Genomic DNA, 22,818 nt, shown 5'->3' with positions numbered 1-22,818 from the left:
GGTTCATCAATGGGGAACCTGATAGGAATAGACGCTTCATACAAAAACGGTAATAACGTTAAATTTTTGAGTAACTGCAAGATTAATACTCCTGAATTTCAACCTATTAAGGTAATGACCAATGGATCAATTTATAACTTAAATCCTCATAGATTTAAAGGCAAAATCTCTGAAATAATCAGATCAAATAATAAAAGAGAGATTACATTTAAAACTATGCAACCAACCTCTGAGCTTAAAGACATCTTCCCTATGATGTGTATAAGGAATAGAAAAGAATTTCAGGGGAAGTGCACTCATTTTACAGTAAGGACAATAGTTGCAGAATTGGAAGTTGGTAAAATAAGTAAAGTAAAAACAGCAATCACAACTAAAATCACAGATATTAGAGACAAAGATCAAAAAGAAATTAAGAAAATCTACAAGAAATGGAAGAAAAGGAAGCGCAAAATAAAGAAAAGGGAAAGTCTTCAAAATCAGATAATAGTAAAGAAATGATTGATATGTGAGATATAAAATAAAATAAAGGCACTAATCCACAGCGGGGATGAACCAACCTATAAAGATCAAAGTAATAAAGGTATCAACAGAAGAGATGGAGTAAAAACAAAACTTAAGATAGCATATATTAGGATACAAAAGACAACAAACAGGTATAGAAGGAATAACAAGAAACAGAAAAAGCTTAGACAACAAAGGTTATAGAAGAAATTGGTTGGAAAGAAAAAGCATCAGGGAAAGAACCCAAGTCCCAGGAAAAAAATATTTTGGATAACTTTACCAACACCCTTGAAGAAATTGAAAACGAAGGTCTCTTCTTTGTTGCATTTCCTAAGAGTAGTAGGGATAAACACACAAAAGAAGTATTAGAGACCCCGTTACTATAGAAAGTAGAGACTATAAAGGAAACCATAGAAACCAACAAAGAGGTAGTCAAGAAGTGTACTAAATTTTGGTAGACACCAAATACAACACAAGAATCTCCAAATAGTAATCTCAGTGGGCACACTATAAGAAAGAATGATCAAAGTAAGATAAAAGGAATATCAATACGAGATTTTCATGACTTCTTGAATGATGAGTTGTTAGAGAATGATAATTTAGAAATGTCAATGTCAGATGAAGCTCAGAAAGAAAACTTGGAATGATTAACAGATGAATTTATACAAGTTTTTAACCACGATAATATTGATAATAGCAGTGATGTACAAAAAGAGGAACTAATTCAGTGAGATTTGAAACTAGGAGGAGATAAATACACTTTTGAAGATTTAAGAAGATATTTGTTAATCATTGAAAATGAAGATAAGAATAGTAAAGTGAAACAATCAATCGAACATAGAATACGCTCAGAATAAGGAGATGTTATAGATGTGGGCAGAAAAGAGAATATACTAGATCTAGCAATTAATATGAGTACAGATGATTAGATAAATCTTGTTGATTAGATAATGATAGAATTAGAAAACGAAGAGATAGATATGAAAGAAGGTAAGCAATCAAAAAGTGTAGTAAATGCACAGGAAAACATAGAATATTTAGGTATTCTGATGAATCAAGAAGGGATAAGCATCCCTAAATATGGCAGTTGGAAAGCTAAGAAAGGAAGAAAGTCTCTAAAAGAACTAAGAGAATTAGATGGGTAGGCAAAAGAATAGCAAAAGATAAGTCAGTTATTTAAACCTAGGAAGGGGAAGATCCTTCTCGTAGCAGTGTGAAGATCACTACCTTGAATGCTAGGGGCTTAAATGCACCTAGCAAGAAACATTTACTAAAACATAATTTAAAACAATTTGATTCTAAAATTATAATGTTACAAGAAACAAAATTGAATAAGGAAGAAGGAACTAAGCTAGGAAAGAAATTAGAAAGCTGGAACATCAACTTACATGAATCTAGAGGAGCATCAGGGGGATTAGGAATGATTCGCAATCCTAGGAAAGTAAATATAAATATTATAAATTCAAACAATTCATGGATGAGCAACAGAATTAAAAGCATAAAGACTAACTTACAGTTAATTCTAATAAACATCTATGATCTAATCCATAACAAAGATAGAAAACTATTATGGGAAGAAATAATTATAAAAAATCATAGCAATGAACTTATTCTAATAGGTCGAGATTCAATACTATCACAAATATAGATGAAAAATTTGGAGGTATCCTACAAATTCCCCAAGCATCTTTGGAATTTATAAAATGGATAGACCTTAATAAACTAGTTGGAATCCCCATTTATAATGGTAAGTACACTTGGAATAATAGAAGGAAAGATTTCTCACATATCGTTGAGAAATTGGACAGGTTCTTCCTCAAAGGAGAACTAAGAGGAATATATTTTAATATTCAAGCCTCAATCCTACCCATAGCAGGATCGGATCACTATCTAGTCAAGATTAAATTTACTGAACCCCATAAACCTATCAAAAACCCTTTTAAATGTGAAAAAATGTGGTTTTTAGACAAAAACTTTACTGATCTCATTAGAGAATGGTGGAATCAAGGCAATTTTAAAGTTCCAAAATGTATATATTTGTATCTAAGATGAAAATGATTAAAGAAAACATCCTAAAGTGGAACAAAGAACATTTCAACAATATATTTAAAGAAAAACTAGACATAAAAGGAAGTTTAAAGAAATTAAACATAGAAGTAATTAAAGAAGGTACGAACAATGAAAACTTTTTTCTAGAAAAAGAAATCCTTGCTAAACAAGAAAACATTCTAGCAAAAGAAGTCTTTTGGAGGCAAAATTCAAGAGAGAAATGGCTAGAAGAGGGAGATTGTAACACACAAAAAAATCCATAATAGCACGCTAATCAACAGAGTTAAAAACAAAATTAGTAAAATTTAAAATGTTGTAGGCGCTATCACTGAGAATCTTGATAGTATTTCAAAGATTTTTGTAGATCATTTTAAGAATTTATTAAATAATTTTACGAGTTCAAACATGATAGCTCAAGTGAAAATGTTGGAAACTATAGCAAAGTGATCTCTATAGAAGATAATAAAGCATTAAACTAACCCATATCTTTGGAAGAAGTCAGATCAGTGTTATTCAACATGAATCCGGATAGCTTTCCAGGACCAGACAGTTTCCAAACCTTCTTCTATCAAACGTATTGGGATATTAGCAAAACCGATCTTTGGAAAGCTATTGAGGCATCAAGAAATGGTGGATCATTATTATCAGAAATTAATTGTACCTTTCTTACGTTGATACCCAAAAAAGTTGATCCCAAAAATCCAGAGGATTTTAAACCTATAGCTCTTTGCAACACCATCCATATAATCGTATCCAAAAATTTTGCTAATCAAATGAAAGCATTTCTTCCTAAGTTTATATCAGAAGAACAAATGGGTTTTGTACTAGGAAGATCAATATTAGACAAGATACTCATTATTCAAGAAACATTACACTCGGCCAATAAAAATTTTAAAAAAAGCATGTCCATCAAACTGAATATTCAGAAAGCATATGATATGGTTGACTGGAGGTTTTTATGTAAAACCTTAGAAGCTTTCGGATTCTCTCACTAATGGATAAATGTTATTTATCAATGCATATCTTCATCTAAAACATCAATTCTCATTAATGAGACCCTTGAAGGCTTTTTTGACATATCTAGAGGTTTAAGACAAGGAGATCCACTATCCCCTTTCCTATACATTATCATGGCAGAAGCCTTTGGTAGAACTATTACAAAAGCATACTATGATGGCAAAATCAGGGGAATTACTATTATTGAGAATGTTGCTAATGTAACCCATCAACAATATGCAGATGATACCATTTTACTAGGAGAAAGCACAATAAATGAGGCCTTAAACATTAAGATGATTATATGACAGTATATGGAAGCTTCAGGTCAAAAAGTGAATGCGGAAAAATCAGAAATGTTTTTCATTAACACCAAACTTGAAATGGAAAAACAAATTTGTAACACTATGGGGTTATAAAAGAGGTACATTCCCATGTAAATACTTAGGAATAGAGATAGAAAAAGGCAGTAAAACTAACCAAGTATGGCATAATATTCTTGATAGAATGGATAAAGGGATAGGAGGGTGGAAAGATAAATGGCTCACTAAAGCGGTTAAAGTTACTAAGATCAAAGCAATTTTATTCACCCTCCCAAAATATCCCCTTTCATGCTTACCCTTATTAAAAAATACCAATAAGCTTGAGGCAAAACTCATAAGTTTTCTCTAGAATGACACTAACGGATAGAAAAAACTGGCGCTTATTAAATGGGAAAATTTATGCAAGCCAAAGGAATTAGGAGGCTTAGGTATCAAAAACTTAAGCTACTAAAATGAAGCATTAGGGGCTAAACTTACTTGGCGTCTCTTTATAGAAAGGGATCATAAATGGGCTAAAATTATTTATAGCAAATACCTTAATGCAGATGATCCCTATTCCGTGTTTAAAATGAAAACCCTTCCTAAAGGATCTGAAAGTTGAAATTTTATAGCAAAAAGAAAAGCCCTTATTAGTAAATATCTCACATGGGATGTTGGGAATGGTGATGAAGCTCTCTTCTAAGAGGATTCATGGGATGGTTACCCCTTAGTAGATAGCATGGGGATCCCAGCAAGCATCAAAGAAAAATTAGTTAAACTCTAGGGTAGTAAGGTCAGCAATTATAAAACTAAAAAAGTTATTAATGGAATTATAAGATGGGAATGAAAATCTGTGGAGAATATAGACATGGAACCAACAGTAAAAAAGGCATACGAAAAAATCATTTAGAAAAGAAAAATAAAGCAATTAGAGAGAAATGAAAAACTCATTTGGGTAGCGTCAAAAGATGGTAGGCATAGTGTTAAAAACGGATATAGAGTTATCACGCATTCCCAAAGATGGGAAGAAGTGAACATCCCACTTAAATTATGTTGGGATTCATCTTGTCTGCCAAAGGCAGGATTCTTTTTGTGGATGGCATCTCAGAATAGGATCCTAACTGTTGATAGACTCAGTAAGATGAGTATTGAGGGTCCATCAAGATGTGTGCTATGTAAGCATGACAATGAAAATACTGATCATATCTTATATAGATGTCCATATACTCAATATTGTTAGGATTGGCTCAGATAGATGTTGGGTTGGGCTGCCCCTATGCCAGGCTCCCTAGATGATTTTCTTAAGGGTTGGCCAACAGATAATAGTAAATGTATATATAGCAAATTATGGAATTTGTGTCCATCTATCCTTATGTGGGAAATATGGAAAGAAAGGAACAGAAGAATATTTCATGACAAGGACATAACGGAAGATGAGATTATTAAAAAAATTGAGGCGAGGGACAAATGTAGATGGATTCCACCACTGACAAGGTGGGTCAAATTAAATTTTGATAGAGCCTCAAGAGGCAATCCTGGTACTAATGGAATAGGATTTATAATCAATAATGATTCTGGCAGGTGGATCGCCAAAAGGGCTAAATCCATAGGATCAACCACTAACAACCTTGTTGAACTAGAAGCTCTACGAGAAGGTATCCAAATTTGCCTAAATCTAGGGGTATCAAAACTTATTATCAAAGGAGATTCACAGATTGTACTAAATGCCATTAGGAAAAGGAAGACGCCTAATTGGGTTTTAAACTCTAAACTAGAAGTACTAAATATTCTGGACCGCTTTAAAGATTTTCAGATTCTTCATATCTTCCGAGAAGGTAACAAAAAGGCAGATCAGCTAGCAAATAAGGGTGTTGACGGCGAAAATATTTTAATATATAAGGATTAATAATGTAAACATGAATTGAATAGTCATACTAATATAAAGGGATTAAGGAAAACTACTCTATTAGCGAAATAAGATTTGGAGGAGTAGTCTGAGATTAAGAATACATCCACATTACCTTTAGATATCTATTTCTATAAGGGCGCAAAGGTTGGCTCAAGAATATACATATGTAAAATCTATATGTTTAGCTGAATGCGACTTATAGTCGTTGGAACATTTGACTTGTGTACTTATCAAAGGGATAGTGAGAGAAAATGTATAGCTACTAATCAAGAATTTGAAAGAATCAAAGGCAATCTGAAAATAATTAATCAAAAAAGAAATTTTTTTTTTTAAATTAAAACAGTTAGATAATAACTCAAATATTTAGAAAAGGAACTCTATGTATGAATAAGGAATTAGTAAACCATATCTATTAATCTGTATTCCTAATTTATTGCTTGGAGGCATGGGTTTATTAATACGTTCTGGGCTTTATGTCTCCCATGCTCTTATCATCATTATGTGACACCAGGCTAAATCTTATCACAAATTTATTCAGTTCCATCTAGCTGACATCAGGCAATGATGGCAAACAAACTAGTTTTAGTTTTCTATTTATATCGACTAGGTATTTATAGCATATATTGTCCTATCCATGTTGAGTCTATTTTAGCTTCATTATTAGAATGGAAACAAATGTGAGCCTATTTCATACCTCAGAGGTCCATACCATGGCTTTCAAAGGCAATGTAAAACTAAAAAGTTGAAATCACCTCTTAAACCCAGTAGATGATATGACTAGGATTGTTGTCATGCGTGTCTTAGGCGAGCTTGTTTTTTATTACGACTTCTCATGGAGGACCAACAGCAACAGTGTCAACTCCTTTATAAGCTATCTAGCCAGAGCCAAAGTGGGGAGTGGGCAAGCATACGACTATGTTATAATAGCTTCAACCCAACTTGGTGTGTAGGGCTTGAAGAAGCTATTAGGAGCATAGATGATAAGCTTAGGATTCCCCTGCCAGAGCTTTACATGACGTATCTTGCAGGGAGTTTCAAATTGGCCAATTGTACCAAGACACCCATCACTAGTTATCCGAGAGAATGACCTATTTTTCAAGTGTGGCCGAAAATGGAAGCTAGTATTCACTTCCTACTCAAATGGAGAGGGATCCTTGAAGAACGTAGCGAAGTCTGGCTCAGGAATTACCTCAACATTTTCAATTCCTATATTCACCTGGGAGTGGAGTTTGATAACTTGTAAGCTTTGGAATTTTGTATTATGAACATGGGAAAATCCAACAAGGAAAAGAGCACATTTGAATTTTTGTCGAACTTTCAAACAGAGAATCCCATGAACATAGCGGAAATCATCATGGTGTTCTAGAAAAAGGTAGTTTAAGTTGGTTTGAGTCCCCTGTAATGTGTTGTGGTTAATATTGACCATCTCAGATATTGGTTGGACGTTTTTGTTCGTTTATCTTGATATATGTATAGAGGGAGGCTCAAATTAGGACTCTGAGGTTACGTCTTCTTAGGTTTGTGGGTTGGCATTATGTTGTTATGAAGGCTACTTACTCTAATAAGATTGCAATTAATGTAAGCAGACATTTAGTTTTTTGGTTTACAAGGCTTTTGTAAGGGCATATGTTGGTGTCTAGTTTTATGTCATGGACAATATTCTGCTCTTTTTTAACATGATCAACCCATTATACTCTAGCTTTTTATGGATTTTGCGCTTAGATGTAATACAGAGTTAGGTTTTATAGTTTGGTAATAGTTTTTAGAAGCTCAGGCTTTTCCTTCTCTAGAAAACTATTTATGTAAATACTGGACACTATAAATACATATAATGTTATTATCTCCATCAATGTGTTGGGCTTATTTCTTGATTTTTGCATCAGTAGAATGGTTTTTGATTTATCGACATGGCTGAAACTTTCAAGGATGATTTATTTGCATTATGAACTGGCTAGATAAACATGCCATGCTTTCTTTGGGTTAATTGTTTAGATGTGATAGAGTTCTTGATGCTAGAATGTGAGAGATGTTCATGATTTACACTAATCTCATATTCAAAATTGAGTAGTGTCTGCAGATTTAAACCAATTAACAAGGGGTTAGTTGATATTCAAAAGCTGGTGAAAGCATAATCTGTTAGTATAGGATACTATAGACTCAATTCTAAAATATACAAATTCATATATGCTAATTGATCTGGCATTAAATTGACATGTAAGGGCAAGATTCTATTTGCCGTCAAGAAACTATTGATCATTAGATTGAAGCCACAATGTTAGATCTAAGAATAAGGCTTTTAAATAAAAAACTATTTTAATAGAGATTCAGATTAACTGACAAAATCTTAAACTAATCAACATTGTTAGGATCAAGTTTGTAATATAGGTGGATATTATGTTAGAATTTAAGTAAGAGTATTCTTAAATTGTACTACTGATCAATAATCTTTGACATAATGTTAAAGGAAAGAAACATAGGAATCTCCAGCCACGAATTCAGGGATATCTAAATCAATGTTTTTAATTAATAGTAGTAACATTTATTTGGAGTTGCACTACTGATCAACAAGTTAGCTAGGTGTTATCACTCCATCCAGGATTGCAAAAGAAGAGTCAACCATAAAACATATATAAATCTGTTCGAAGCGATCACCATCATCTCAAGACACTAAATAGTTTAAATGATCATTATAAAGATCATTGGAGCTTGTATAGTTCACAAAAGGATTCAGTCATTTATTTTGTACTCAACAACAAAAATTGGAAACTGAAAATTGGTGTATGCCCCTTTTAATAATGTAATAATAAAGGACTATGGTCCCGAGCAAAATTGAAGGTTTTCTTCTCCACTATTTTCTTCCAGTGCCCATTTGAACAAAGATACACTGTGTATTTTTATTTTTATTTTTATTTTTATTAAATTAATATAATCAAAGGCTTCGACCATTTACCGATCAAAAAAATCAAAAAAATATTAACATACATAAAAATTAAAAATAATCAGATTGGAAATAGAAATGGCCTATTCTAAGAACAACTATTTTTTGGAATGGATGTATGCTTATTTTAGAGGCAAAATTGAAATATGTTTGCCTATTCTCTATTCTGATTTGGGGTACCAAATAGTGAATACATTTCCTATTCCAAATTTCCTATTCCTATTCTAGCAAACAAACAGTCGTGTGGAAAAGCTCAATGTGACACGAACGTGGATGGACCGAGTAAATCCAACTTTGGGGCATGGTACTGATGAGAGTACACGTGTGAGTAAAAGTCAATACAGTTATAGTCGGTAAAAGAACTTTATTCTTATTATTTAATACTGTTTGATTATTGTTTTATTTAATACTGTTTGATTATTTAAATGGCTATAATATAAACTTCGTTACTAAACCAGATATTTAAATTGCCTAATGGATTGTCTCTGTATTATTTTATATTATTATGAAAAGCTAATATTAACAAATTTTATTGAGAAACAAATAGTAAGTAATTAATATAACCATGTTAGTACCGATTTCACAATCAGATATAAACTGAAGCGATCAGATAATGTAATCTAATGAAATTGGCTCTTATCCCTCTCATCTTTTATGTCCTTGTACATTCTCAGACTATCCTTCATGAAGCCCAGTTTAAATATTCCGCTGAGGGATTTATTGGCTACCTATCCACAACCTTGGTCTGATGCATGGTTGAGAGATTCCTCTAGACTTTCTGTGGTGTACATTGTAATTTTTCAGTATTCACATGAATATTCGCTCTCCACAAGTAAATTTATTACCACTCTGCATATGATTTGCATGCTATTAGATGGAAAAAAATCAAAAGTAGTGACACTCAGATATCACATGCTTGGACGCTTTACTTATTCGGACAGATGAGGGAAAGAAAATCAAATTAAAAAAATTCTGCTATTAATTCATTGGTATTGAATTTATCATTACAAATTTATCAGACCTTACTGTCATACACTTTATACCAATGCTTTTAAATTTAGTGTACACCTATTAATTTGACAATCATTACTTAACCTGTGTATGTATTCAAAGGCTCCAATGAATGTTCACAGAACATCTTTCTCTGATACTCAAAAGTTACACACTTCATTTGATATTCCTTCAACAATTATAGTTTAACGAGCAGAACATTTACTTCCGGTTGATGCAAACAAACTCGATCAATCTTGGAATAGCTGGCACCTGATGATATTCAGGTCATGCAGCAAGCAGCTTCTGAATGTCCTTCTGTATCAAGACGATTGCTTATTACTAACTGATAAACTTAGAGATGGTCTCAATTATAAATCAAAATGAAATATTGTTTAACACTATGACATCTCATCTTATGCATCAAACCAAAAAGCCAACTGTTGAGAACTGAAGATAGTGCACTGACCTCAATTTGAAATGGAGAAGTTGTTGGGGGATATCTCTCGACAACCTCCCCATTCCTATCTATCAGGAATTTCTCAAAGTTCCACTTAATAAGGTCGCCTAAAAATCCTCCCTTACTTGATTTCAAAAACTTGTAAACTGGAGCTGTATCTGGACCATTCACGTCAACCTGAAAATAGCAGTTTATTAGATCTATGATAAACTCATAACAGGAGCATAAAAGTGATAGGCAAGACCCTAGTAAAGCCATTATAGATTCAATCATAATGATACCTTATCAAATATGGGGAATTCTGCTTTGAAACGGGTGCATGCGAACTCCTTTATCTCCGGGTTCTTACCAGGTTCTTGCCCTCCAAATTGATTGCAAGGAAATGCTAAGATTTCAAACCCTGCATATCAAAATTTCCCAATCATTTCTATGAGTGAACTATTTTGTACAATATCTCAGCAAATCATCTTCTATACTTGTTTCCTTGCAAGTACCAACCAACCATTAGAATCAAAGCTTGATTTTCTGGCTAAAGATGTGACTAATAGTAATTTTATTTTATAAATGCTAAGATTTCAAACCCTGCATATCAAAATTTCCCAATCATTTCTACGCAGTGAAATATTTTGAATCTCAGCAAATCATCTTTTATACTTGTTTCCTTACAACCAACCATTATAATCAAAGCTTGATTTTCTGGCTAAAGATATGACTAATAGCCAAAGAAATGACTAATACTAATTTTATTTTATTGTACTAAATTTTTCACCCCCACAAACACATTTAAAGAAAGTCTGTAAAAACCTATTATTATTATTGTTAGTGGTAGTGATATTATTTTATTTACTTATTTAGCCTTTTGGTGTACATGTTCATCCACTACATTCTATGATTGTTTTATTCCTGTTTTCTTGCAAGTCTTGTTCCTAGTTATTATTCCAGCTTGTTCTTTGGTGGGCCTTGGTCAATACTCGGTCTTTGTGCCCCCCTTTCCCCCACCCACTTATATTTTCTCTTGGGTCTGCTTCCTGTCATCTTGCTCTCCTGCTACTCTCTTGTATCCTTATGATGGATCACAGAGTGTGATCCGAAATGTTGATATAAAACAATCTTACACAATCAAATCGAGAAACTACAGCGGCATTCTTATGGATTGTGGAAATCTAGTAGTTTGAAATGATAAAATTTTCATATTTAGTAATCACACATAATCAATTATTACAAATACTTATCAGTTTGCATAAATCCTAGAAAGAGATTGTCCAGATAAGGTAGCTTTTAGAGTGCATGCAGCTTTATAAAACTTTAATTACATCAATATTTTAGAGTTGCATGTGCTTCTATTCTTGTGTACTTGAATGAACCTTCTGTTTTAAAAAAATAATTTTATTCTCAAGGTAACTTTAACCTACTAAAAATCATCTTCCGGCTACTGCATTCCCGTCTAGTCACTATTATGGTTTTCATCCAACAGGAGACGACAAAAAAACTATTATCTTGCTCAAGACAGGCACATTGACCCACCAAAATCTCACAGCTTAAGAAAACTTATATGACACCAATATTTTAGAATTGCATGCAGGGCTTGTATTCTTATGTATTTAAATTTTAAATAAACACTCTATTTTCAGGAATAATTTTGTCCTCCAGGCAAATTTAATGTGCCAAAAATTGTGCATGGCTATAACATACATTAGTTTAGTTATATTGTACAATCAGCAAGTGTGTTTATGACTAATCAGTTAATTAAAGTAGCTTTGAGTAGTTGTCGATGGTTGGGAATTATTTAGAATTGTCGGCAAGTTTAAATACTTCTCTTGTAATACAAGAGACTGCACTGTCAGAAAGAGTTCTTGATCCCAATTTTGTACAAAGAGCATTGATAAATAAAAACAATTGTTATACGTTCTCATTTAGGATGTTATTTCAGTATGTTTGTGTTCTTACATAATTCAATCCTCCATGCATTTTCCGAATTGCATATTGATAATAAATGTCTTTCTCATTCAAGCATCAACACAAGAACCATACAACTACTTATTAGCATACAGAATAGACATCACCTATTGAAGAGAACCACCTCCTTCTTAGAATCTTGTTTCCTTTCTGTCATGTCCCCAATTTTCTGGTGACAGTTCGATTTAATTAATTTAATTAATGGTTGTCCAAGGACGACTAATTAGTTATTTTAATTAAATAAATAAATAATAAAAGATGACCTTGTATTTAATAAAGTGACTTTAGTATTTAATAAAGTGACTTGGAAAATATTTAATAAAGTCACTTGAGGGATAAGATCAAAAAGGTTCTAGAAGTCTCTGGAGAGGATGGAGGGAAAAGAATAAATAGGCACCCCGGGGCTCCATTCGAATCAAGCAGTTGATTATCTCTCTCTTTGTTTTCAGATTGTGATTCAGTCACGGGTGCATTGTGGAAACCTAGGGTTTTCGGCAATTGTCACAGTTGGCCATTGAGAACGATAACTCTCAATTGGTACGCGATTTTGAGGGTGTGAAATATCATCCGAATTATTGCAGATTGGAGGTGACATTCAGTCATTTCATCGGGGCGGAATTTGTGGCCTAAGGCCAAATTCGAAGGATTGATATTTGAAGATTTTAGTTTGCAAGCGTCACGATATTCCATTGAGATCATTCTCGAGAAGCATCGGAGAACCAGATCAAAATTCGCAGATCACAGTCCAGCACTTCTGTATAAGGTTTGGGCCGAATTCCATTGTTTGATCGTTACGGAAAGGTTGTTGACATCTTTATTCCAAGAGACAGGAGGACTGGGGATTCAAGAGGATTTGCTTTTGTTCGTTACAAATATGCAGATGAGGCTGAAAAGGCAATTGAGAGGCTGGATGGAAGGAATGTTGATGGACGGGATATTGTTGTGCAGTTTGCAAAATATGGTCCAAATGCAGAAGTAATTCATAAAGGAAGGCTAAGTGCAGAGCCTCCTAGCTCGAGAAGATACAGGAGTCGCAGTCCTCGGCTTTCCAGGAGAAGATATGAACGACATAGATATCACGAAAGAGATCGGGAATATCGACGTCGAAGCCGGAGCCAGAGCCTGAGTCATAGCCGGAGCCGGACTCACAGCCGGAGCCGGAGTCGGAGTCGCAGCCGGGGCCGCAGTATCAGCCCTCGCAACCGTAGCAGGAGTCTAAGTTGGGAGAAAACAAGTGAGAGAAGGAAAAGATCTCTCAGTCCTATTGATCGTTCTCCTGTGCGCCGCAGTCGATCTCCACAGCGTCGAAGCCAAGATCAATCTAGCCCACCTGCTAGGTCTCCTGCCCGTACAAGTTTGTCGCCAAAGGCTCAAAGTGAATCTCCAATACCTAGTAATTCAGGATAATCATATAACTTGCAAAGCTGCTGTAGATCCACGTAGCATCATATGGCAGTGGTGTTCCAACTAGAAAAGTCTCGAGTACATCTGGAGTTAAACATGAGTGACGCATTGGTTGTTCATTATGTTCAAGGAGTCTTTGTTAGATGGTTAGTCTGATCACTTGAATTTTATTTCATTAATCTATAATTTTCAGTATTAGTGGGTTGGTTTTTTTTGGAGAGACGGCACCACATCCTGTCCATTGGGTGATGACTCTGAATCGAATCCGGTTATCCGATTACCAGGAATAAAGAGTTATTAATCCTGACGGGGTTATTACACTTTCCTTTATTAATTGTACAAAAATCCTGTTTTCTTAAGAGAGGGGGCTTTGAGGATTTCCTTCTCCGTTGTTGGGCCCTTGTTTGCTTGATGTCTCTTCTCATGGTGACGGTGCTTGTTCTTGGGGTTGCTTCTTAAAGGAAGCTGTTTCTTGTTTTCCGGTATGGGGAAGATTGAGGGTGCTGATTTTCTTAAAGTGGGGGGTATTGACAATTTCAGACCACCTCTTTCCCCCCTAACTTCAGAAGCTTATTTCCTTTGGAGATGAAGTTATCACTACTCAGTTTTTTGCCGACTACTCCTATAGAGGTGGATCTATCTTCTATTGGGATGAGATGCAGGTTGGTGTTGATTCCGGTGTAAGTTATTTGGCAGTTGAGATTGTGAATGTTTGCCTCTTTTTTCCATCTAGTGTTGCTTTTGATGGTTTAATTTTGATGGCTTAATTGAAAGCTCTTGTGTGGTTTTGGGAACCATGTCAAAACCCAGTTATTGTAGCTTGGGAAGCTTTCAAATCCCTTAGATCTCTTTTCTTTTGACATCAGCTTTGTGATGCAAGGCACTGACGTCTTTTCTTTGGCTGCTTGCTGGCTCTGGGATGTTGTTTTCTATTCTGTAGCGCCTCATCTTAGTGGGCTTCCAAATCCCCCCCAAATCTAATTGTAATGGTTTTTGGGGCCCATCAAAACCTGTTTTTACGTCATCAAAAATAAAAATCCAAAGCTTTTCCAATTAATGCATCTCCTTGGCAAATCCTCGTAGTTGATTATTATATTTTTTCATCCAACATCACTTATATATAGCTCCTATGTTTTGTTTCAATGCAACGAATTCAGTTCTAAAGTTAACTTTGGTTATCTTGCCTCATCCCAGTTGTAGCACTGTTTGGGTTAGAGCATGTTTTAGAGCTAGTCGACAAGAAATGTTGTGCATTGTTGTGCTCATGTCTATATGCTTACTGATGATGACGCGTGTGGGTGGGATTTGATTGGTGTTGCAATTTGATATGATGATGTAATTTGAAGATGGAGGAATTCCTAGTTTGGTTACAAAGTTGCATGTTTTGCTGGATTTTCTATGCTATTCTTCACCTTTCTTGTATTGTGGAGATAGAATTGGTAAGTTAAATAGGTGTGCCATGGGAAACTCAATGGCTGTTAAACAGACATGGCCAATCTGGCTAATGTATTTATTTTATTTTCCTTGCCTTACTCTATTTGAGTTACAAGATGAGTCTATGTTATTAATTGTGAACTTGTGAAGCTCTATCCAAATAGAAGTCAATTTTGGATCTTGTCTTGTGATTAAACTTGTAAATTGTTGAGTAACTTCGCACTTTTTAGTTAGGTTCATGCACGAGCATCTTGGGCGTAAGGGCAATCTTGCATCACCAAAAAATAATTGTGTTCATGTCTTTTCAATAAGGGTTGTTTCAGTGGGGAGTTGGTATTTGTGGGAACTTACTAATTTTAGTAAGTTGGTCATACGAGCTCACAATGTGCTGATTTCACAGGTGGAAGTTCATCCTAGATATATCAACCTGCAAGTTGAATTTTATTACCATATCATATGTATTGGTGATGTTATTGAGGATTTTAGGTATAAATTTTTGGTAATAGAACTTTAAGCTCAATTTTGAAGGCCTTAGAGGCTTTGAAACAACGTCAAACCCCTACAACTGACGCTTGAGTGGTTCTACAATGTAGAACAAGAGCCGTCGTTTCTAAAAAGATGTTATAAGAGCCAATCGAGTCTACGGTTAAGAAACTGTGGCCTCTGAAAGTTGGGCTACCTGAAATTATAATTTGAAATTGTTTTAAGCTGGCTCTATGTAATAAATATGAAAAATTAAGTAATTTTAGGGTTGTGATATTGCTCTCAGGATTTAACTGTGTGATTTTGAGTCAAACTCATTGACCCCATGTTTCATGAGTAGTTATTCAACATGAATCCATCTCTCATGAGAATAAATGGAACACTTGGCACTCAATGGATCTAGGTGATGCCAAGTGTTCCATTTATTCTCATAAGAGATGCATTCATGTTGAATAACTACTCATGAAACATGGATCAATGAGTTTGACTCAAAATCACACAATTAAATCCTGATAGCAATATCACAATTTGACTTCCTATGGAAATTATCTCCTACTTATCAATTTTAGGGTTGGTCGGCCTAAAGGGTTAGGCTAAAGTCTAGAACCTTCCCAGGTGGTGCAAAATTGTCTATATAAGGAAGGTTCGTAGGGTTGTCTAGGGTAGTTCTGGTGGTTGTTTGTGGCTCTATCTTACAAAATATTGTAAGGAAAACGCCCATGTGGCTTTGCATATTGTATTTCTAAAATCTGTAATTGCATCCTTTTGGAGATAATAAGAAGCTCATTTTATGATCTAGCAAATTGTTTTTGTTTCTCTACTTTTGTTATGTGTTTGTGGTATTAAGGGGAGTACCCTTCATCATAGGTCTACTTGCTCTTGCATTATATTGGATTTCAAATTGCTTTGGGTTCAGTAGTTCTAGAATATCCTTTATGCTTAAGTTGAAAAAGTTATTATTATGCCCTAGTGGGAAATGATCTTTATGCATTTCTCATGTTGCATGTGGAGAAAATTTTAAATAGTTTAATAGAATTATTGAAATAGAATGCATGAAGTTATTTAGAATGAATATAATTATACATAAGCTATTTAAAATCAAATTGTGAGAAGCTAAAAAAGCTATTATAAATAGCTAGTAGAGATAGGAAAGTAGAAAAGTGACTAGGATTTTGATTCTTTTTTGGAATGAAAACAAAGTAGTGTCTTTTTAGAAATAGATAGACCTTTTTATTCTCTCCTTGCTTCTATTGTTGTGTGAGTTTATTGCTTACCAAAGATTGTTTGGAGTGAGCTTATGAATCAGAAATGTATGAATTGAATCTTGGAGTCGAAAAGGATTGTTGTGATTGTGCTCAAGAAAATATTTGTCCATTTAATTAAGGGCTTGCTAGAAAACGTAGTCTCCCCTTGAATTTTCTGCTCTTTTTAAGATTTCTTGCTTGACCATGCCCAAACTAGGTGGTAGCATATGGCTTCCCTTGAGTAGATTAAAATAGAAAATAAATGTTAAATGGTTGTGTTGAGCAATTCATCATATTAGCCTATAGGGATTGATATTTAGCTAAGTTACCAATTCGGATGCGGATTCTGGAAGCGGATACAAGATGCGGGGAAAAAAAAATTGGATGTGGATGCAGGAGGATGTGTGTGTGTGTGCACGCGCGCAAAGAAATGCATGAAATATAAAAAAACAAATCATTTGATAGTATGACTATAATAATTCACCCTTTATCAAAATTGACAATATTTCAAAATTCATATGATATATCAATATGTGCTTGCTCAACATTAGAATTTAGTCTTTAGATAATAAGTTCCAATAGGTCATGTTTAAGGTTCCAACAAATTAAAAACTTAGTTCATGACTGAAGATTCAATCAACTAATATGCATTAGATTCTAAATCATGAGGATTCGCAAGAAAATCCACATTCTCATCATCATCTCCAACTGCTGAAAGATCATTAGAACACATGCAAATAAAAATATCTCAAGTTTGGGCATTTTTTATTAGTTTTTTGGGCGTTGGGCCCTTGGATTTCCTTTGGATTCTGGTCAAAAGCTAGCCACAGGCCTCCGGATGTGTTTGGAAGCCTGATACTAGCTTCCAAACGCATCCAAAGGCCTATGGCTGGTTTTTGGCCGGAATCAATAGGGAATTTGGACACATCTGGAATCCAAATGTATCCGCCTCCAAATCCACCTAATCTGGGGACGAATCGGTATCTTAGATATTTTGAAATGAATCCATTTTACACAACTCTACAAAATATTCTCAAACATTTACATAATGTGAAATGCATGATGCCACGTTTGATATTATCAAAAAAGTATTCTAATTTTCTTGAAATTTTATATTTTGAAATTTGAAGGATTTTGGGAGCATTTATCAATAGTAATCTTGGATTTTGCATGTTTCTTGATTTTTTTTTAATGTGAAAGATGGAATTTAGGCCATGTACGAACTTTTTCTTTTGTGAAACAAAAAGTTTCCATTACAAAATGAGATAAGCTATCATGTAGCAATGTGACATGCTTGTGTCTCATTATCCATGCCAAGCTTATATTGATCATTTAAGCCTTCTTTTGTGTGAGGATCATTGTATCCTATAAGTGTGTAAAGAACCATGAAATTCCAATGTAATATGTAGGCAAGGCCATTTGATTGGTACCCAAAGTAAGAGTTCTCAATCTAAGACCTTGTCATGATTGTTAATTGGTTAAGAACTATTTATTAAGTTGATGCTACCCTTAGTTTCCGCCTAGTTTGTAGAATCATAGTAATGTTCACTCGTAATGTCTTATAGTCTGCATCTCTTCCAATTGAGATTGATTTAAGTTCTAACAAAGTGGAACATGAGATGTGCGTGCTAGTAAATTAATTGGTATTGTTGAACCTTCATGTATGATTGGTTGGGAATTTGATGCATGAAATGTATATTTCCTCATCGCACATTATTTTCATTCCCATGCATATCATTTGGCTAGTAATGAGAATTCGTTATGCACATCCAATAGATGTGTTGAATATGAAGTGTTCTTATCTAATTTGCCTTGTTTGGTGTTATTAGTAGGCAAGCTTTCCTCCCTCGATTGTTATCTACATCCTTGCATTGTCATCTCTCTTCCCCATCAAGGCTTTGTTGTGGACCTTTTGCACCTTCCTATTGTTAAATTTGAACCAGAATATATGAATGCAATGAATTGAAATTCAAAACACAAAAGAACAGTGGACACAAAAAACTTATCTTGGGAAAACCCTCCACCTAGGGTAGAAAACCCTGCCGACAAAAATATTGATCCTTTATTGAGTACTTAAAACAAATACAATCATCTCTTGCTTATGATTGAAGACCATCCTATCAATAAACCTTATTCACCATTGATTGAAGACCATCCAATCAATAATCCTAATAGCAATATCACAACTTATTCACCATGTTCATAGATTAACCACTTCGGTTATATATGTTAGAATAACAACAGCAACAAGTATCTTGTCGATACTTCTCATATTGAAAACTCTTACAAAATTTACTATATTGATCATATACAAATCAAACACCCCAAACAATGAATCTCTAAACAACACCAACTATCAGCCAAACCATCATCTATGATAATACTAATCACACACAAATGAGCTTGCCATGAGATGCTTTTTGTTTCCATAAGCCTATTTTATGAAACTTTACGGTAACTCAAGAGATTCCCACAAAATGCGAAGAAACGATGGTTACAAACATGATTATGACTCTTCAATAAATTTCAAGAAATAAGCTTCCCTGAACCATTGTGTTGGATGGATAATTTGCAACCGACAGTTTTCAATAAAATCCAATCGCAAAATAGGTAGACCAGTCACAGCCTGTGAGGCAGACTCTCTCCTACCTTAAAGGGAAGGCTCCCCCTTCTCACCGTTCCTTGGATCAACTCAAGGTAAGCAAGAAGTTGAGAGATTTGAAGGGGTATTACCAATATTCTTTCATCTTAGCTTTCAGGAAAGAATCCACTTACTCACAGAGCGAGTAATGGGCAAGAGGAAACCTTGAACTACACTTCTATCTAGAGTTATAAACGGTGATATCAATAAACTAATACTAACTCAAAGGCTAGCTGAAAGTGTACCAATTTGGCTCTAAGTCCGGTCTTAATCTATTCTATAAGAATAATCTTAACTATTGGGGCACAAAGACTTCCACAAGTAAGGATTTCAACTATTTTGTGAATCAAGAAACAAATATAAGCTACAGTCAAATCTTCTAGTCTGTATATCTCTACAACTGCTCCCAGTCACAGCTTCGGCTCCGATTGCTTCCTAATTCTTTCTATACTCAATTATCAAGAATGCAAAAACACATGAATCAAAGATAACAAATGCAAATCACAGTCAAAGCTTCTAACTTGCACAAATAACAATTTACCTCAATCAAACTTTAGTTTCAATTGATTCTTTGTATTCACTTTTCTTTCAAAATGACGCGCTACACAATCAAAGTTATGGTTGCACAATTTCTCCAAAGCTCTCTTGCATACAAAAATAAAAGATGATTTCACAATGAGAGAGCACTCCTTTATATAGGCAAAGGAGTTGAGGAAAAAGTAGGAGCAACTCAACCAACTTTGACCTAGTCTAACTAATAAGAAAAATTATTGAATTACATGTCACTACACATGCAAATCGTATTACATGTCATTATACAATTTCATGCAATACATCCTCTTCAATCTACAAACATGAAAACAAAATAACAATCTTGAAGATTGTTCTTTAGTGCTTTGAATTTGATGATGACATCACGCACTGTAGGAAGATCGGAAATCTCCATTGTCTTTGAAATGGCTTCTATCCTCACCACATCGACATATGTTGATTTCACAATCTTAGAATTTGCCGATAGAGAATCCTGTAAGTTTTTTGCTAAAGATTTGTACAAAGCAAACCTGTTCATTGCATGGGAACCAAAATCTTCAAAATCTAAATCAGCACTAATCCTGATAGTATATTCTAATGTAATCCCTTCAACAGCAACCAAGTTACCATGTTCATCAAGAATTTGACATCCCATTCGTTCCAAGTCGCTCATGATTCCAATTTCTATTGCCTGACAATCTTCTAAGTTTACCTGCAACTTTGTTACAAGTTTTCTTAGTGTCTCTTCTTTATAACCCATGAGTCCATGACATCTATAGAACATTTCACAAGTTGGAAGCATGTCACACATGACCATGGTGTCTAGATCAAATTTGGCAATCTCATCCTAGTCATTTAGAATTTCTTTCATAGTGTTAGCTTCCTGAGTCAAAGATGCAACCAAATCATGTACCATTTCTTCAACACCTTTGATATGGACAAGGACTTTGGCTGTATCTGCAATGGCCTTTACTCCTTCAAAAATGACTTCTCCCATCCAAGACTTTGCACCTTCTACTATCTTTTTCTCTTTAGGTGTCTGGGATACAACAATTGCATGTTATGAGGATTGTTGTCGAATGACCTTATTTAAACGAACCTCCTATTTGAGCTGATTTTTCTTCTCCCATAATTCATGATTATCCTTTGACACATTGGCAAGTGTATCTTGTGCATCTTGTAAACAACCCAATCGTGACTACTTGCCAAGTTCCACTTTAGAGAACTTATAATCAGAATGACTAAGTTCTTCAATAGACTTGTCCACCAATGGCTTAGCAACTTCCACAAACTTAGTTTTTTTCAAAATCAACTATGATCTTAGAAACAACCTTAATCTTTCAAAGATTTACACTAAGTTTTCTTAATAGGAAGGTCATTTGGGGGTACTACAACCTTTCTTCTCTTCATCATAATCTTGCTCGACCATGCAAGCAAACTGAAATTTTCATCTGTAGAATCAGGTACAGTGGAGACCATTAGCATTGACCTGATTGTACATCTACTGTGACTGAGCAAGACTCAATTTGTACAGCTGAATTCGTGGGAGCAAAATAGGAAGATTCTATCATGAACAACTCAAAACCAGTCAAGGATGTATCAAGCTAAGAAACTTGACCTTCTGTGAGGGTTGGAATATCCTCAAACACATTCCCTAAGAGTTCACATTGTTCAACCGTTAAAGTGGGAGGAGTTGCTGAAGATATAGTAAGTGCTGAAGTATTTACTTCTAAGGTCGGTATAGAAGGTGTAAAAATGGTGGAGAATGAATGCACATCATCATCTATTGCACCCAAAAAAGGTGCTTCCTCCATAGATGGTCCCTGAGTTTGTGTAGATTGTGGAGGAGATATGATCATGACTTCTCCTTCTTCCTCCTCGTCTTCTTCATCAAGTCCATCTAATTCTCCTTCTGACTCTTGAACTTGTTCAAGTGTCTAAGATAATTTAAATCCCTTTCCACCTTTAATTTGAATTTGAGAGATTTTTTTTATATCAGAGGAAGATGCACCATCTTTGCCAAAAATTTCTAATTGTGACTTCCAGGTGAACCCAAACTTCCACAATCCAAACCTAACTTAGGATTCACTCTTTTAAGACCTTTGATTTTCAACCATTTATTGGTGTTTGCCAGAATGGACTGAAATCGATTAAGGATAGAAGTACCCTCTTTTTGCTACCATTGAATGGGGAAAGGGCATCATTTATCAACACCAACCTGATGATATTCTAGATCAAGAATATTACCATCATCTTAAACATATTCTACATCAGATGGAATCTCAAACATATTAAGATCAATAATCTCCTACAATGTTAGCTTGCATTGGTCCATTTTCATAATATCCAACTTTGTCCACATATCAACCCAAATGTCTTCTATTTGATGGACATGACTAAATGCTCTCTTAATTTTTGAATTCATCTCTCTGTAATCAAAACCATATCTGGCTTTGAAATTCTTTAATGTAATCAACTAAATTTCCACTTCCATGGCCTTTGCTTTGTGTATAGAAATGACCGATCACAAAGGGCTTGGCAGAAGAAATCCCAAAACCTAGTCTATGCATAATATGTTATTCAAATTGAACCTCCATGAGTTGTTGGGCCAAATCGATTTTAATGATTATGTCGGTAGCATACCTAGGTAAGGTATATGGTTCTCCTTTGAAGTTCCCAACTCTCAAATAGGTAAAGGTTGGAAACTGAAGAAAAGATACAACCATATTGATTAACCTTATCCCAGGCCTTATGAGACATTCTTTTGACAAACAACTGCTTATCACACAAGCACCGAAAATGTCCGAAGAATGCATCTTGAACTCTCCTATAATGATACTTACTATTTGTCAAAGTAATTTGATCACAATACTCTCAAACTGAAACTTGAAGATGATCTCCTTTAGTTGAAGGTCCTGAAAAAGATCCCATAGTAGCAGCAATATAGACAAGATAAAAATTCATGTAGAATGGTGTTGAT

The 22,818-nt window shown here is 34.6% G+C and overlaps 2 protein-coding genes across 2 annotated transcripts in view; one reads left to right on the top strand and one right to left on the bottom strand.

Moving 5' to 3' along the window:
• Positions 1-9,653: 9,653 nt before the first annotated feature.
• LOC149567059 (putative phospholipid hydroperoxide glutathione peroxidase) overlaps positions 9,654-22,818 on the bottom strand; it is a 64,220-nt gene continuing 51,055 nt past the window's right edge. The window contains exons 4-6 of the mRNA XM_089820280.1: positions 10,427-10,545; positions 10,155-10,322; positions 9,654-10,003 (exon numbers count right to left, since the gene is read on the bottom strand). Of these exons, the coding sequence (XP_089676406.1) occupies positions 9,974-10,003; positions 10,155-10,322; positions 10,427-10,545 (317 nt within the window). The 3' untranslated portion in view covers positions 9,654-9,973. The remainder of the gene's footprint in view (positions 10,004-10,154; positions 10,323-10,426; positions 10,546-22,818) is intronic.
• On the top strand, positions 11,917-13,702 carry LOC149567060 (uncharacterized). Its single transcript, XM_089823378.1, has 2 exons — positions 11,917-12,043; positions 12,865-13,702. Exons 1-2 carry the CDS (start codon positions 11,917-11,919, stop codon positions 13,506-13,508), a joined length of 771 nt encoding a protein of 256 aa, XP_089679504.1. The 3' UTR covers positions 13,509-13,702.

This window comes from Cupressus sempervirens, chromosome 3, assembly GCF_028749045.1.
Source record: "Cupressus sempervirens isolate cs-2001-9-10 chromosome 3, ASM2874904v1, whole genome shotgun sequence".
Taxonomy (NCBI): Eukaryota; Viridiplantae; Streptophyta; class Pinopsida; order Cupressales; family Cupressaceae; genus Cupressus; species Cupressus sempervirens.
Note: the sequence above shows the minus strand (reverse complement) of the source record. Positions and strands in the feature narration are given on the sequence as shown.

What these genes read in the sequence shown, in the direction of transcription:
- LOC149567060 (XM_089823378.1), top strand. Translation starts at nt 11,917, where the DNA reads ATGGTTGGGAATTATTTAGAATTGTCGGCAAGTTTAAATACTTCTCTT. An exon ending in ATTGATAAATAAAAACAATT is followed by an intron (nt 12,044 to 12,864) that starts GTTATACGTTCT and finishes CTTCTGTATAAG; the next exon opens with GTTTGGGCCGAATTCCATTG.